General features: G+C 44.1%; 1 protein-coding gene across 2 annotated transcripts in view; it reads right to left on the bottom strand.

Moving 5' to 3' along the window:
- The window catches only part of NINJ2 (ninjurin 2), an 85,079-nt gene that overhangs the window by 42,936 nt on the left and 23,743 nt on the right, over positions 1–18,400 (bottom strand). The window contains exon 2 of one of the 2 annotated variants that reach the window (XM_080971658.1): positions 3,354–3,488. In XM_080971658.1, coding sequence (XP_080827784.1) covers positions 3,354–3,386 — 33 coding nt within the window. In that variant the 5' untranslated portion in view covers positions 3,387–3,488. Of the gene's footprint in view, positions 1–3,353; positions 3,685–18,400 lie in introns of those variants that run through there. The other variant, XM_080971657.1, reaches the window with a different exon arrangement.

Below are 18,400 nucleotides of genomic sequence, written 5' to 3'. Positions count from 1 at the left end.
CCCCCCCATAGCTTTCCACCCCAGTAATGCAGCCCTTGGCCACCCCAAAAGAGCCTCTACCTCTGCATTACACAGACAAACATGCGTGGGCAAGATTGCTAGCTACACTTTGCCTGAAAGAGTCACTTTTCTGTGTTTATTTGCAGGGAAATAAGCAATGGCTCTTTTCTTCGTTCTCTCCCTTAGGGAGAGGTGGCAAGCCTCTAAATGCTGGCTTTTAAGTTGTTGAAGGAGGTGGTTGAGACATTGGGGGTTGGCCTGGGCCTTCCTCCAGTTTCTACTTCTCAGCTCTGTTTCCTCACAACATTTTCTGACTCACAGCTTCTCTCAATTCCAATTCAGGCTTCCTTGGAAGCAGCAATGCTTCAAAATACCAGTTGCTGTAAACCACAGGAGGGGAGAGTGCTCTTGTGCTCAAATCCTGCTGTTGGGTTTCCTGCAGGCGTCTGATTAGCCACTGTGAGAACAGGATGCTGGACTAGAGGGGCCATTGGTCTGATCCAGCAGGCTCTTCTTATATTCCTTCACATGAGGGTATTCAGCAGGTTTCTGGGTCTGAGTTCTCTTTCATGCCCCAAGAAGTACTGAGCACCAATTTTTGGAACCATCCTTTGTGACTTATGGATATGATACCCAGGGGGTATTGTCCAACAGAAGACAGTCAGATCTGCTTAAAGCCAAAGTGAATTAACTCAGATCTATTCAGGTCCAGCACCAGATTACAGGGGTTTCCCAGATTAATCCAGTTGATGAGGTGTCCCCACAATTGTCCTCTTTGCAGTGGCAGTGCCCCTTATTCCCTCTTCTCTGTCCCTGCCACCGTTACTTTGAAAAACAAACAGCTTTATTGTCATTGCAAAAGTGGCAGCGGCAGCTGCTTCTCTGCCACCTCTTCCACATCTGGTCTCTGAGAAGGAATCAAAGAGGGGTCCTTCTTCAGAGACAGGTATTCTGTGGGAGCCGACCAGGAGAATGCCTAGGCTGCTGCCCAAGTTTATTTTAAAGGCTTATTTAAAAAGTATTTGTAGTTGCCATAGTAAATCACACAGTGCAGGTGTTTTCCCGACCACCTTTGATTCAGTTCATGCTTTTCGAAACAATACGTGAACACAGCCATCTTTTAAAGTCACACTTCTCCAAATTTGGCAATGCAATTCCCCAACCATGTAACGTGGACAAAAATGCACACACAAGAATAAAATGTGCATATTAATGAAAACATCATTAAAAAAAGGATATTAGAATATAGTTGCACTGAAATATTGATGAATTTACATAATTACTTTTTTAAAAATTGCAGACTATGTTAAAATATGGATAACTGAATTGGGAAAATGCAGACGTGAGAGAAACTGAAACCAAGAGTCACCATCCCTGGTGCAACATCTCCCCTCATTTCTGGTACTAGAATGCTATAATACAAACAGTTTTAGGAATCCACAACAAATATTTTGAAAGTTCCCATCTTTTGGCATGCTAGCAAGTCAGATATTTTCATGCACTGCCAATTATAGGAGGTTGCTGAAACAATGTTATCAGTATGCATGGCTAGAAAGACTAGGACAGGGAAATTAATAAAGGACTTCACAAGAAAAGGTGGGCTTCGAAGGAGGCAAGAGGGGTGAACATAAAAACCATGCTGGATTAAATTAAAGGCTTATCTAGTCTAGCATCCTATTTCCCACAGTGACCAACAAAATGCCTTAGTAGATCAGGGGTAACCAACACAGTTCCCTCCAGATGTAGACTACAACTACAATAGTCCCTCATAATTGGTAACGCTGAGCGATAATGGGAGTTGTAGTCCAAAACATCCAGAGGGCACCATGTTGGCAATCTCTGATTTAGATGTTCTGATAGGGACTTCAATGATTTGCTGGCTCTAGCTCCTTCAACGATTCCTCATAAGGCTTGGTTTCCAGACCCTTTGTCATCTTAGTTACCCTCCTCTGAACACGTTCTAGCTTGTCAACATCCTTCTTAAATTGTGGTGCCCAGAATTGGACACAGTATTCCAGGTGTGGTCGAACCAAGGCAGAATAGAGTGGTACTATTACTTCCCTTGAACTGGACACTAGACTTCTGTTGATACAACCTAGAAGAGCATTAGCTATTTTTGCTGCTGCGTCACATAGTTGACTCATGTTCAACTTGCAGTCCACCAAGACCACTAGATCCTTTTCACATGTACTGCTAGTAAGCCAGGTGTCCCCCATCCTATATTTGTGCATCTTGTTCTTCCTGCTTAAGTGCAGAACTTTAGATTTCTATCTTTGTTAACTTGGGCCCAGCTCGTTAATGTCATGTTGAAATCTGATTCTGTCTTCTGCAGCCTTAGCTACCCCTCCCAGTTTGGAATCATCTTCAAATTTGATGTGCACCCCCTCAATCCCTTCATCCAAGTTGTTTACAAAGATTTGGAACAACGGGCCGTGAAAAACTGCCCACGTTTTTCCAGGATGATGAGGAACTATTAATGAGTACTCTTTGGGTTTGGTCAGATTATTTATCCCTGTCTCTTTTTACATTAAGTTGCATTAAAACAAAATATTATTTCCTTGTGCTGCCTTAGTGTCCTTTCTCGTTCTGGGATTGCATTAACAAGGAAGAGTGGGTTATAACTATGGCAAATAAATAAACAAGATATAAAATACCTCAACATCTGTTAAGTCTTGCTGTGTGGTCAACTTTAAACTTTAAAAACTCTTAAAACTCAACTCTCTCCTTTGCTTTGGCAGTTTTTTTTTAAATAAAATGCAATCCATCTGCAATAAGCAGCCCTTTCAAGAGACACCCGAGTTCTAGGAAGCGCCTCTCCTCAAGCAAACAAACTCTGAGGAGCAGAAAAAGAGGAGCCTGAGAGGGCTGGATCAAGAGGTTTTGTTTCTCTAGGAACCCCAGGTAGGAATTTGGGTCCAGGGCTGTCTCGCTTCGGTGTTGCAGTGTTTATTTCTTTTTCCCCTCATGCCTCGGGTTGGGAACGTTTTCTAATGAAGCACAGAAGGGCTCTGTGAGGAAGGACAGAGAGAGATGGAATAACTTTTCCCAGCTTGTCAAACAGGCACGCTTGCCTCTCAAGAAAAGCTCTTTCTAGGCAGCTCTCCTTGTCTGGGACTCTCCTCCTTATCGGAAAAGCTTATCAGTCCTTTGATGGGCCCTGTTGGGATCTGGCTCCTGTGAACAGCCCAGAAAGTGACAGAGAGCAAGAAGGAGGTGAGAGGAGATATATCCAGAAAGAGACTTCAAAGAAAGGCAGAGGGTGAAATAAAAAAGAGACAAAGAAGTGACTGACAAGCATTAGGCCTCACTCACCAGCCCCCAACCCCTCCTTGATATGCCCAAAATGGACTCACATGAAGGTTGATCATTTCTCCTTCCGATCCCATCTCTTTTTTTTCTTTTTTTCTTCCCAGGTTTTCTTTTCAATCCTCTCAGCCCGGACAAGAGACCAAGTCTCTGCAGCTTTCTGGAGTCTCCCAGTGCCTTTGCTGGGTGGGAGGGAAAGCACAGCTGTTGGAACAGACCTGCTATTCATCTGCATGATGTGGGACTCTGGCCTGGGCTTCAGCTTTTGAGGGCAGGGGGAGGAGGAGAGGAGAAGGGGTGGTGGTGGTGGAAAAAGTGGGCACACGGATCCTTTATTGTCTCTTAAGATGCTGAATGGCCCTCCTGTCATCATAGCCATGACTACATGTCTCCTTAGCTTCTGGGCTCAGCTGAGCCCTGTGAGGTCACTTGCGCTGCGATGCCGTTGTGCACACAATGTACCAAGAGGCTCAAGGCACAGACCATGCCAGTTTTCGGCACACATCCTAAATGCCACCGGCTGTTACAGACCCCTTGTGTGCAGATGGCTTCTATCACGTATGGCTGTTGACACAGTTACTGAGACTCTGTCACGCTCCTTGTTGACTAAGAAAAAAAAAGTCGCATGTAGCTTATGAAGCCCTTTCCAGTCCATATGATTATACTTTGGGGCTATTTCCAACACACCCAAATTTGGTTTGGGAATTTGCAATTAGAGTCCCCAGGTGCCAAGCTGAAAGTCATAGCCAATAATGCAGCTCTGCTAAACTATCTCTTTAAAAAATACTCTTCCACCACCTGCAGTAGGAAGCAGGGATTTAGTTTTGCCCCAGAGCAGGTGGTGAAAATAGTAGCAGGCCAAGATGCTCAACAGCAGTGTGTTTGAAGCTTGGAGCTGCTGCTCATTGGAAAAGCACCTGCGGTGCATGCAGAGGGTCCTGGGCTCACTCTCCAGCAGCTCCAGGTAAGTCTCGGAAAGATCTGTCTGAAACCCTGGAAGGGCAGCGTAGGCAATACAGAGCTAAACTGAACCTATGGTCTGACTCAATATAAGGCAGCTTCCTGTGTTCCTAGGGATGCTTACATATTATAATTCAAGTTGTGTACAATATGTGTACCTGTGTACAAATTAGTTGAGCTGTACAAATCAACATGTGTACCTCCTTTCACACAAACACTCATCCGTGTGTATAGACAACTTGCAGTTGTGTTCAGTGCAACATTTGAACAAGCTGACAGAGTCAAACCATTGGTCCACCTAGCCTAATATTGATCTTTTCAGAGTCAAAAGCAGATGTCTTTCCCCCAGCCTTGCTTCCTGAGCTTATTTTAATTGGAAATGCCAAGACTACTTGCAAGGAAAGCATGGGTTCTCTCAAGGAGAGATGCAGCGTCCTTTGCCACTTCAGTCCTTTTCAGTCATTGCATTTCCTGAATTTACAACCCCACACCTTCCAACACACAGTGTTTCCAGGGTGAAAGGAACATAAAACACACCAGCAAAATGTCAAGTGCAGCAACAGCAGATAAAACAGCAGGCCTTATCTGAAAGCACAGCAAAACTAATTCACTAGCTTCCTCCACTAAAAATAGTATAGTCCAAAGCCTGGGGAAATGGTTGTGGTCAGGTGCTGAAATGACACCAAGGTAGGCACCAGGTGAACATCTCTGGGGATTGCATCCACTTTTTAAAAGTGGAGGCATTTTCTCAGGTTGACACCTCCATCCGTACTTGTCTTTTACTTGATGGGGACATTTTTGTGAAAAGGCAATACTTCTACATGAGTAGCATATTGCTTATTTAGCATCATAGGAAGCTGCCTCATACCAACATGTTTGCACTACTTTGTATTAGCTACAGTGACCCGCATTGGTTTTCCATAATTCCAGACAAGGGCCCTATCTGAAGGTACCAGGAGTTGAACCTGGGAACTTTGCATGCAGAGCCTGTGATCCTTCAACTGAGCTGCATCTTTTCTGATACTTTACTCACAATATTTTATATCCCAGGTGGCAAACATATATAGACTTCTTGCGGTAAGTGTTGGTTTACTGTGAACACATGGATAATTCCTGCTTCATGGTTTCCCACCAGTGAGCTGGAGCAACAATCCTTGATTTAGCATTGCATCCAAACTGGGGATCATAGTTTGTTTTGCCAAAACAGAACATGTTTGATAAGCCAAGAACAAAGATTGGCTTCAGATTGTGGTTTGTTGGGGGTGAAACAAATCATGAGCCCCAGTGCAAACAGAACATTAAGCAAGGATCATGGTTTGTTGCTCCCACTTGAGAGCGGGAATAATCTGCAAGGAGTTGTCCACAAGCAGGTAATTATCTGCCGTTTCATAAGCCATTAATCGTAGTTTACCATGACATGAAAATACAGCCATAGAGAAACAAGATATTACTATCATACATCAAAAGAAACCAATGTATTAAAATCAACAAGTCAAATGCTATTGGGGAAAACAATAACAATGAGAAATCTCTAGTAAAAACCCACACAGGACAATGGCTGCTGGAAAATGTGGATCTTTGGTGAGCAACAGTACAGTCAACCAAGTTTCCTTTGTTATGCAGAGTGTTTTATTGCCTTGGCACCACCACAAAAAAGCCCCCGTTCCTCATGCCCACCCATCTGCAGATTGATGTTTGTTCTGATTCAGCAGTAAACAGTGGGTTTTCCAGGGGAAAGCAGTGGGACAAAAGAAAAACCTCTTCAACCCATGCCTAGAAATTATTGGAGAGGCACAAGAAATCATGAGACAAAGGGAAGCGTGGATGAGCTTTATCTCAAGGTCCTTGGAGGAAAAGGTGGGATATAAATATAACAAACGTTCACCATCACAAGCTCTGATGGAATAACAAAACACAGCATGGTTGCCAACTGCAGGAAGGGAGGCTATGCAAGTGGGAGAGAAAAACTGGGGCATTGAAAACTCACATCACACCACAAGAACTGTGGAACTTCAACCATTTCTAATATGATGTTTTCCCTACATCAATAGTACTTCTGTGTAAGAGAAAGCATGCAAATCACATGTAGATCATTATGATCATCTACAAGCCATGAACATTTAATGGCTGTTAATGCCTCTGTCCTCAATGATCCTTTCAGCAGCAATAGAGGGCTGCTCCTTTGCTCTTGAATGGGCAGTTGTTGCAGAAGGGGATGAGATAATTGCAGGTATTGGTGGTTAATTTTGCACAGATGGAGCATTCTGCTTATTCCTTCCATGTGCTTAGATCAGGGGTGAGGAATCGCAGGCCTGGAGACAAAATGTGGCCCTCGAAGCATCTCTGTCGGCCTCTTTGGACTCTCAAGAGGCCACTACTACTCCTGTACTCCCCAGGCCATATCCCCAGTGCCTTTGCCTGGCTGGAATGTAGCCTTGAACTCTAAAAATTCCTTTCTCATGCCTAGATGGAAAAAAGAAAGATGTACAATGAATCTTTTGCACAAAGGTAACATGTGCATCCATTGCTTTGCCCAATTTGCTTCTAGCCCTGCTCACCACTGGCACGTGGCCCCCAGAACATTGTCTAGAAGGGAATTTGGCCCTCAGACTGAAAAGGGTTCCTCACCCTTGGCTTAGACCCATTGGCATCAGACTACCCAGGGTGCCTAACAGAATTCACTAGGAAATGAGCTATGCTGCTCTTGTAGAGATAGAGTGGTGTTAGTGGTTGCTGCCTCATCCCAGGCATATAACTGGCTTGATGCCCTGGAAATTACACCCCATTATCATCATCATCATCATCCCACTCTTTGCTCTAAGGTCCCAACATTTCCAACATTAAAACACAATATTGTATTTAATTTTTTTAAAAGACAACTCACAATCACAAAAATAATGTGTGTCCTAGAACAGATATACTTCCAGTGTCACAAACTTCAAGTAATGGTTATAAATGGTTAAAGGTAAAGGTACCCCTGACCAACAGGTCCAGTCGTTACCGACTCTGGGGTTACGCGCTCATCTCGCTCAAGAGGCCGGGAGCCGGCGCTTGTCCGAAGACAGCTTCCGGGTCACGTGGCCAGCGTGACTAAGCTGCAGCTGGTGAGCCAGCACCAGCGCAGCACACGGAAACGCCGTTTACCTTCCCGCTGGAGAGCGGTCCCTATTTATCTACTTGCACTTTGGGGTGCTTTCGAACTGCTAGGTGGGCAGGAGCTGGGACCGAACAACGGGAGCTCACCCCGTCGCGCGGGGATTCGAACCGCCGACCTTTCGATCAGCAAGTCCTAGGCACTGTGGTTTAACCCACAGCGCCACCCGCGGTCCTTATAAATGGTTATAGATAGGCAAACTTGCAGTTAAAATGCAAAAACCAATAGCTGCTGAAGTCCTAAGATCCAAAATTCATAGGACAATAGAATGATGCATCACCATACCAAGGAAATTTGGACTTGTCAATCACCGTCACTTTTTTCTAGAAAAAAACGGGGCTGGAACTTTCCCCCTCACCTCTACTACAATCTCCCCTTGCTCCTCATCCTCCTGTACACCCTGGCAGGCTGTTGCTGTGCTTGCTGTTTTTATTTTCTCCAAGCAGGTGGCAATGATGATAAAATACAGTGGTACCTCAGGTTACATACGCTTCAGGTTACATACACTTCAGGTTACAGTCTCCGCTAACCCAGAAACAGTGCTTCAGGTTAAGGACTTTGCTTCAGGATGAGAACAGAAATCGTGCTCCGGCGGCGCGGCAGCAGCAGGCGGCCCCATTAGCTAAAGTGGTGCTTCAGGTTAAGAACAGTTTCAGGTTAAGAACGGACCTCCGGAATGAATTAAGTACTTAAGCCGAGGTACCACTGTAATGATTTCCAGAATAGCCACTTGGTTCACCTGCTGCAGCAGATGCAGAAAAACGAGTTGCAAAACCAAACTTGGTCACACATTTGGTGACAGAGGCTGTGAACCACGGGAGAAATGGCCACTGCAAACAAGCTTCTGCCCACAAAGAACATCCAGTTGAAGGTAGACTGAGGAAACTTAACGGAGGGTGGGGGAAAGAGAGGAAAGCATGCCGTGCTGCAAAGATGAGAGTGTGCGCCATCGGTCCCTCCCTCCCTCTACTGCTAGCCACCAAACTTCCAACCCAGCCATGGAATTTCCCTCTGCAGCCTGCTCGCCCTTCCATCTCTCTCACCTCCCATCCACAGACTGGCGGCCATGCTGCTCCCGCAGTCCCAAGGTGCCTGGGCCAGGGTGACAGGGAGGCCCCCCAACCTTGCTCAGTCACCACCTCTTCCTCCTCACCAGTGCTATTTTGATAGAAAGAGAGGTGCTGGAATTCACCATGAATGTCTCCTTTGTTCACTTATAATGGCAATGGCACCCACCTGAGAGGTACCGGAATCTATGACGATAAATGTTAGAAGTAAAAATGAATTTTTAAAAAATGTTAAAAAGAAAGAGAAGGGGGGGGGGTTCCGGAACCGAGTTCCAGAGAGTTCCAGCTGACAAAAAGCCCTGCTCCTTGCTGTGAACACCTTACACCGTGGCCTGGCTTCCCCTCCCCCTCCCTCCCTCCCCCTGCTTGCTCCCTCCAGCACCATGGCTTCCCTGTTGCCTCCTGCTAGAGCAGCCTCAGCATAGCCCATGGGGAGGAACAATGGCATGGCCATGTCAGGGTTGGGTGTGTGAGAGAGGGTGAAGGAAGAGGAGAAGTGTTGTTGTTTTGGGAATTGGTTCGTACCAAGACTCAGGGCCAGAAGTTGTTGTTTGGAACTACGCTCCAGCGCACTCCGAGTGAAAAAAAGCGCCGTCAATCACCATATAAAAAACAGTTGGGAACCACCGCTTTACAGTACCCAACATAAAAATGAAGTTATAATGACACTTATCTAACAGGAAAGGGAAAGAGAAAGATAATAAAGGATTTTGATGGTAATATTGTGTCACTGTAAGAGTCACGCTAGTTCAACACTGAGGTCAACTTCAGAAATATTTCATAATCTATGGCAATTTCCCTTTATTGTCTATGATTAACGTAGTTTACACTGGTTTTTATGGACACAGTAGATGCCAAACTGCAGCTGGTAAAGATTAAATGCTTATTCTACAAGTGTAGCTGGGAAATATCAGTGCCTTGAAAATTCTAAATATTTGAACATTCAAAAATCCATAAGAATTTAAAGACACCATAAAGTTAATGACTTAAGTCTTCCCCCATAATCTTTCTACATATTTTCTCATCCAGTTTTCAAACATTTAGGAAGGAACACAGAAAGCTGCCTTATACTGAGTCAGACGGCTGGTCCACATAGCTCAGTATTGGCTACACTGACTGGGGGCAGATTTCCATGATTTCAGACTGGGGTCTCTCCCTGACCTTCCTGGAGAAGCTGCAGATAGGATCTGGGACCTTCAGCATATACTATCATATACTATCTCCTATACTAAAATCCTGTAGACCAGGCTTCCTCAAACTCGGCCCTCCAGATGTTTTAAGACCACAATTCCCATCATCCCTGACCACTGGTCCTGCTAGCTAAGGATCATGGGAGTTGTAGGCTGTAAACAGTCATTCAGAATGATGGTTTGTCTACTAGGTTCCCCCCTTATGCATTGAATCCTCCTCTCCACTAGGGGCACAATAGTACAGGTCAGGTTTTTAATTTTTTATTGCTGCTTCAGGGGAGGAAACCCAAGAGCACTATCTGTGTTTACACAGCTGACAGCTGACTAGAAATAGGAAGTCACACTGTAGTATTTGAGGAGGGAGGAGGTTGTTGTTGTAGGACTGTCCCCCTTCTGACTGTACCAAAACACTGCTGCCAACATGCATGGCTAGTTTGTTTACAGCCACTGTTTTCGCATGAGGAGGTGACTGCATAAGGTGCAAGGCTGTGAAGAAACATTGTATTTGAGAGTGGGAATGCGCATCATATACCATAATTAAGGAAAAGTCTGGCTGAGTGAATTGCTGGCCTTCAAAGAAAATCACTATTATCTTTTCTGGCTAAGAGTAAGAAAGGAAGCAGTACTATCTGAAACACTAGGTCATTTAAAGTTTTGTGGTTAAACCATAAATTCCACTAGGGAATCAGGAGGAAGTGAGGAATGGGTCAAGCTGAAATAAGGAGAGGGTAATAGACGCAGAGTCCAGCTTTAAATTAACAGCTAAAGATCATATGGTTAAGTGGCCCCCTCAATTCCTAGCTGAAATCTGCAGCTTTCTTTAGATTTTGTTTCTATCATAAAACAGAGTAAGCGAAGCCTGGAGAAATTAGAGGTAACTTTTGAACTGTGCCTTTGATCCACAGGTGAAGCTCTTCACAGACCAAAGTTTAATGCGACAACTTCTCATGTGCTCTTTGTGCAAGCCCAGCTAAATCCAACCTGATATAGGACAAGTGGTGGCAGAGTTCGAGTGTGTACTTTAGGGAGTCTGGAGGCTCACAGCCCGCGGCGGGGGGCAAACAGCACCAAAGTCAAAGTTGTATTGGTTTTAGCCAATGGCCATTGCAAAGGCACACAAGACACCCCATGTGTAAAACTGGATTTTTGTTTAATGTAAATGATTTGGGGAACTTTTTATGTTTTGATGGCTTGCATTTCCAGAAATGCCCATTTATTTTTGGAAATGCAAGCTGTCACAAGTTAGAATGGTCAAGTTCCCCAAATCATTTAAATGTTTAAAATCCCCTGTTGTGGCTTTTAAAAAAACTACACTCATAGTGGGGCAGCCAAGACCTATTTTGTTCAGATCCTAGAGTTAGAGTCAGGGTTTATCTAGCAGTTTCTTATCTGATGCCCAATAGCATCCATAGAAAAGTACCTAAAATGTCGAGATAGCTAATTATTTACAAAGAACAAATCCTTGTGATATAATACGGCAGTATGAGTTAAGAAGTCATCCTATGGACAAAAACAATAATATTTCTAATGATTACATATAGCTTCTAAATCATCTTTAATTGGAACCCTTTGCACCAATCCAGCCCAAAAATTCTAACATCCTAGAAAGTACTGCTGAATGCCTTAAAATAACAACTGAAACCCAAGAGGGGAGAGCTTCATTCTGAAATTGCTTTTCAACCTAACATAGGGTATGAAGGCTGTTTCTGCTGGGTGTCTACAGTGGAATACTCACACTTTGTTCACTTACTTTCGGGGGACATCTGTGTGATGTGAGCAAAACATCCCCACATGTTTAGCTTCCTCCCCACCCACCCCAGACCACAGACATTCCAACTTTTGTTGTTTTTTTAAGATAGTGGAACAACTGCACAATTTTCCCCATTATAAATGGCCTATTGTGGAGCTCTTCCAAAGGCAGCTGGGTTAGTTATGGCCTGTATAGATAGCACAAGACATTTGTTTCTTGTGGTATGTCTCTCTCCTCCCTAGAAATCAACTCTGTAACTTTAACTCTTCTTTTTCTAGATAGCATTGCTTTTATATCAATTTCAGACTATTGATCTAGTTCAGCATGGCCGGCCCACCCATGAGGCCGACTGAGACAGCTGCCTCACACAGTGGAATCCTAAGGGGCTGCACCCCACCTGCTCCTGACCTGCCCCCAAGAGAAGCGAGGAGAAGTGGCAGTGGCAGTGGCAGATTCCAGCAAGATCTTGTGGAACTATCGCAAGATCTTGCATAGTTCATGCAATATTTTGCTGTTGCTACAGCTTCTCCTCACTTCTCTCATACCAGCAGGGCGCCCCACCTGCTCCCCTACTGCTACCACTGCCACCAGAAAAGCAAAGACAAGTGGCGGTGGCTTCCGGGTTCTGGCGAGATCTTGTGGACCTCTTGCGAGATCTCGCCAAAACCCAGAAGCTGCAGCCATGTGACTCCAGTGAGACTTGCAGGGCGGCATCTTCCTGTTTCCCCTCAGGCATCAAAACAGAATGAGCTACTCCTGCAAATCAGTATTGTCTACAGTGACTGGCTGAGGCTCTCCATAGTTTCTGGCATGGCTCTTCCCCCAGCCCTACCTAGAGATGCTACAGATTGAATATTGGACCTTTTGCATGAAAAGCAGATGCTCTCCCACTCATCTATGGCCCTGCTGTTTTAGCATTGCTTTTTTGTCAGGGGGTTCAATAGCCTCTGCTTTTAGCAGTGTGCTAGTATGGCTGTGTGATATACTGGAAGGAAAATCATATAGAAGAGTTTTTAATATTTCATTGATATGATTATGAATGTATTGCAATAGATCTATGGTGCTAAATGTTTAGGTTTAGCAAATTTTCGGATTTAATTAGAAATGTATGTTACAACTGGGATATGTTATAAGACAGTCTCAAAGTGCATTAGAAGGGAGTAATGTAATGAGTTTGAGGTGTTTAATTAGCATTTGTATGTACAGACTGTGATTCAGAGTCTGAAGAATGTACTCAAGATCCATGTGTACGGGAATATGTGTGTGGACCTACTTCTGAGCATCAGCAATTAGCATACGAAGAAGTAATTAACCTAGGTAAATGTCCTAAGTGTGTACCAGCCTTTAATCTTAGTCAATCAACAAGTGGTTGTTAGGTGAGCCTGGAGGGATTAATCATTAGTACTTCAAAGCATCAAAAGAAATGGGTATTAGAATGCAAAGGAATAAAGGGGACTAATTTTTTTGAGGAAGAGCAGGATTAGGAGAGATGGTATTAGATTTATATACCACCCTTCATCATAAGATCTCAGGGCAGCTCACAAGATAAAAATACAAGGTAAATACACAAATAAATAGTTAAAATGAAAACAACCAAGCAATATCCACTTCCCACCAGGGTACCAGGAAGTGGCGAAGGAACCACATTTTTATATACGCTGGAGACCAAGATAGGCTGCAGAGCAAAAACTATGCAGCTGCTACTGTAAGGATAAGGTGGCACAGTATGGGGTGCTGCTGCTGCGCACCAGCCTCCATTGTTCCTAGGTTTGTGGTCAAGAACCTTGCAATCTTGCAAGTGTGACGCGGCAGCTAAAAAAGCCAATGCAATTCTGGGCTGTATCAATAGGAGTATAGCATCTAGATCAAGGGAAGTAATAGTGCCACTGTATTCTGCTCTGGTCAGACCTCACCTGGAGTACTGTGTCCAGTTCTGGGCACCACAGTTCAAGAAGGACATTGACAAACTGGAACGTGTCCAGAGGAGGGCAACCAAAATGGTCAAAGGCCTGGAAACGATGCCTTATGAGGAACGGCTAAGGGAGCTGGGCATGTTTAGCCTGGAGAAGAGGAGGTTAAGGGGTGATATGATAGCCATGTTCAAATATATAAAAGGATGTCACATAGAGGAGGGAGAAAGGTTGTTTTCTGCTGCTCCAGAGAAGCGGACACGGAGCAATGGATCCAAACTACAAGAAAGAAGATTCCACCTAAACATTAGGAAGAACTTCCTGACAGTAAGAGCTGTTCGACAGTGGAATTTGCTGCCAAGGAGTGTGGTGGAGTCTCCTTCTTTGGAGGTCTTTAAGCAGAGGCTTGACAACCATATGTCAGGAGTGCTCTGATGGTGTTTCCTGCTTGGCAGGGGGTTGGACTCGATGGCCCTTGTGGTCTCTTCCAACTCTATGATTCTATGATTCTAATCTCGTGCACACCAGGGCAGAGATTGGGGTGGCTTGTAATGCTATTATGCTATTTTATATTTTAAATTGTTTTAAAACTGTAATCCACTATTGGAAAATATTGTATTTTGTGCAGCAGCCAATAAATTTATTAAATAAAAACTACATAAATTTCTGTTTCAAACTTCTCTGAACCCATGACCAAAAGCTGCTTTGATATATATCTTTCCCATTCTCTGATGCAGGCTACCTCCCTGCATTAGCAAAAAGCTTATTGTCATTGACTTAATAAGTGGGCTTTGGATCAGTCAAATAACTGGATGCAAAATGTGCATTTCACCTGCAGACATTTCCAGATCAGAGGTTTCCCTTAATTGGTTTTGACTGCTTCCTGTTTGTTCCTCACATCCTGCCATTGATACAAGAAAGCTTGCGCAATGTGTTCCGCTTTCACATAATTTGTAATATTAGTACCAGATATTTTATTTTTGAAGATGCCTTCAGTTGAAGCTTTGTAGTGCTGGATGTGTGAATTTGGATCTTGGATCTAGGTTTCCTATAGATCTAAGGTCACATATGGCTTTTACCATACTGTCATTTCGTTGCCATAATTAGAAATAAATACAGGGTGAACCAGAAATGCAGTTTTGTTTCTTATGTCCTGGCTTCTTCATTTCCCATTATTGAACACGGCACCCATGAACATCAGGTTTGCTTTAGGGTTGGTTGAAACCTTCGGTTTCCCCACACAATCTGGTACTTGCAATAACGCAAAAATGCAGTCCAGTCTCTGATCCGCACTTCCTCATTTGTTTCACCCCGTGTATTTGCACGTGGGAGTTAATACATCATTAAAGAGGTACAAAGCTTTCCACCATTAGACAGAACTCTCCCAGTGTCTCTGCTTTTGCCTTTGCCTTTCTAATTACTTCAAGAAGGGGAGGAGGGAAGGAGAAGCAGATGCTTTCTGTCTCTGTACAATCCTAGAGCTTTCATCTCAAGGACATCATCTCTTGTTCAGTAAGAAGTGCATAAATGTGCATGAATGCAATGGTACCAAGTCCATCTTTTCCCCCTCTTAATACAAAACCCAACAGTGCTCCTGACAGTCCTCCCAAGAGGGGGAAGAGTGTGTGGACAGCTGCTTTCATGAACATGGCACCTTCCAGATATTTTGGACAGCAACTGCCATCAAGCCTCGCCAGCACAGAAGGTGCCAGGTGGGTGATGGTTGATGTGTAGGAACTGCATGGAGATTAGTAATAGAAAACAGAGGAGCAAACTGATGCTATGAATAATGAGGAGCGCTAGTGCAGACTCTGAAATTGAGGCCCCCCCCCCCCAATAATTGGGATCAACATACTTGTCATGGAAGGCTTAAAGCAGAGGTAGGAACCTTTGGGGCTTTTCTGTCCTACCCCTGCAGACCAATTTTGATAGGTGGGTAGGACAACTCATCAGTCAATCACCTGGTGTCATTATGATGTCAGATGCCAAGCACTTAGGAACCACAGTGCAAGGGTCTTTTTCAGAGCTTTCTGCAAGGCAAGGATGAGCGACTGAGTTCCCCACAGGGAACTAAGCAATATAGCCAGTCCAGCAGGATTGAACTTCCCACTCATCAGCTGAAGTCATCCCTGCTTTATGTCAGGATTGGCTATGTGACTTAGTTTCCCACATTAGGTGTGACACCTGGTCGGTCTGCAAACTGGAAGTTCCCCACCCTTGGCTTAGAGGAGAATTTGGGAGATTTACAAGAAAGTTACTGTCTTTTTTCAATAAGACAGAAGAGCAACCGGATTGGAATTTGCTTCATTGTGTTGAGAAGCTCAGGTGGAGTTATCCCTTATGCACAAGTACACTGCATTTCATTTATTCTAAGGGCAGACAGAAAGCCACTAAAAAGGGAGGGGCCAGGCACATATTATGGTTGTTTTCATGAAAATGACTTCCATTCATCCAGCAATATCAGTTTCACAATGTGATAGGGTTATGCAATATGCCTTTTAGAGCACCATTGATTCGGGATTACAGCTTCAATGCCTTTGTTAAAATTTGCAAATGTGGCGGTAGTCTTGAATACCTAACCTGGCTGTCATGATCAACTCCTTCCAATTCCCCAGGCAGAGAGTCTGTGCACACACTACAGTTTAGTGTGCATCCAGTGTGCTCTGTATGCCAGGTTTGCTTGTTAAAATATTGTGCATGCAGCATCAACCCAAATCCAGACATATCCTGTTTCCAGAAGTTAGTGAGTTTCCTCCCACAAACCAGCATTGTGTTAAGATTCCTGCTCCGTGACTGCAGTCATGGGATTGTTGTCTATCACATGACGGTGTATGTTTTGACTCCACAGAGTGGGAAGTGCCGGGGACAGGATGTTTGTGTTACTGTGTTCCGTGAAGTGGGACTATTGTCCTTTGTCCTTTCTCTTTGCTGTCTGATGCTAGAGAGGGAGCCATGTTGCAATGCTCCGTGTGTGTTTATATGTAAATAAGGTAGATTAGCCAAAATGCTGAGTTGCTGAGGTCTGTCATGCAACTGCGAACTCTGCGGATCCCCGAGTGTGCTGATGTCCGTTGGCATCAGTCGCTGTGATGTTCGGGCAAAAGAAAGCTTTTGAAGCTCCCGAACGATCGACCAGGAGGGAGAGAACATGCCAGTCGGGCATGTGTCTCTGCCAGGGTCCTACTCAAGAGTAGGACGAGCTCCTGAAACATTGATGCAAAACAAGTTTTTAAAAGTAAATAAATCCACTTATGCCAGTCTGCATACCCTTCAATATGTTGAGTCCCCAAACCAGGATACATGTCTTCCAGGCCTTGCTCCTGTGTGAATCACATGACTCACACAAGGACACAGAGCCCAAAAGATGCACTTTTGGGGGGGCCTGCTCTCACATGGGAAAAAATGGGGGGAGGTCCTGTTTTTTCCAGGATACTTGCAGGGTATGCTGTGTGTGTACAAATGAAAGTGCATGCAAACAGTACCGTTCTTGTTGTGGTGGTGCCCCACCATGGTGATGTCACAGTGGGTGTGTATCACAACAGAACATCCCAGGACTGTCACGTAATTTAATTGTTCACTCACCACCATCTCCAATGTAACCTTAGCTTCTGCTTTATCAGCAGGGCTGGGTGTTAAACAGCTTCTTTTAAAAATCCACTATTTTCTGAAAGTTGGATATACTAGAAAACTTGTACTTAAAAAAGTTTTACATTCTCACAATGGACCTCAGATTTTTGGAACTCAGGGTGGGTTGGTTAATAATGGGGCTGGGTGGGACACACTTTTTTTCAACCTACTGTTTTGAGGTGGGATACAGATGTAATAATAAGTAAAAGGGAGGTGGGATGCAGATACAGTAATAAATAAAATAATAAACATTCCACAGCTGTTTATTTTATTTATGACTACACCGTATTTCCCATCAAAGCAGCCCCCCAGACATTTAGCTCTTCTCCATTTTCTTCCCTTCTTGGGATCAAATTACAGCATTTGGGACATACATTTGAGGAATATTAGCAAGCCAAAGAGCATCTGCATGTATAATATATTGAATCTAAACTCAGGATTTAAGTTTCTGACTGGCAAAGCAGTTGTCAAAACAATACGCTTCTTTTAATTAGTCTTCAGGGAAGAGAAATGTTTTGGATCATTTTTTGTAGCACTGGGAATTGTTCAAGAGCAGTGGCCTGCAGCGATGTTTTCAACAAGGAAAAATAATAATCTTCTAATCCCCAAATAAATAAGAGTCAGTTTCAACTATCTGAGATGGTGGGTTTAGGCAGGGCAAATGCTTTTGAAAACATCCTCTCATGAAATCTGTGTCCCACTTCACAACTTGCAGTGCAAACTTAACCATGTCTTCTTAGTACAGTAGTAAGTCCTATTGAATTTAGTGTGGCTTAGTCTCAGGTAAGTGGGTTTAGGATTCCAGGCTTACCGCCTCAAGGCCGCCGCATACAAAATGGTAGCCATACAGATACTGCTTTAAAATGTTCTCCTCAGTGGCTTCCTTTATGTTAGGGGTGGGGGTTCTGTAGCCCTCTGGAAGTTTTTGAACTCCCATCAGTCCCAGATACCATTGCTAACAGTCAAGGGTGATGGGAGTTGTAGTCTGGACTTACCAGGTATCAGAACCTGATGTGAAGGTTCAGGTTTTCGTTCCTAAAGGCAAGTCAGCAGCTGAGATTTTAATCCTATTCTTTCCTTTGACTATAATTTCATCCCAGGGACAAGAGTTGTCATTCCCCAGGCAGCCATTTTTTAAAATGCTGTCTCTGGAAAGGAAATGAACATGACAAAATTTCCCTTCCCAGGAGGATGGCACTGAGGTTTTAATTTGTGCGGCACCAGCATCCTACAGCAAGCTGAGCTTCCGGCTTGCCTTTAGTAAAAATACAAGGAAGATCACCCACTGCAGACCTTGTCTCACCCTGTATGTCCAGTACTGGACATGCAGAAAGCCCAGGAATTTCTTGGAAACAGCAGTCTAACTGGTAACAATGAGGACACCTGGTCACTCTACGGGACAGCTACAGTACTTCCCACAGGGACCATTCCTAGCC

This window comes from Podarcis pityusensis, assembly GCF_964106645.2.
Source record: "Podarcis pityusensis genome assembly, chromosome: 10".
Lineage (NCBI taxonomy): Eukaryota > Metazoa > Chordata > Lepidosauria > Squamata > Lacertidae > Podarcis > Podarcis pityusensis.
Note: the sequence above shows the minus strand (reverse complement) of the source record. Positions and strands in the feature narration are given on the sequence as shown.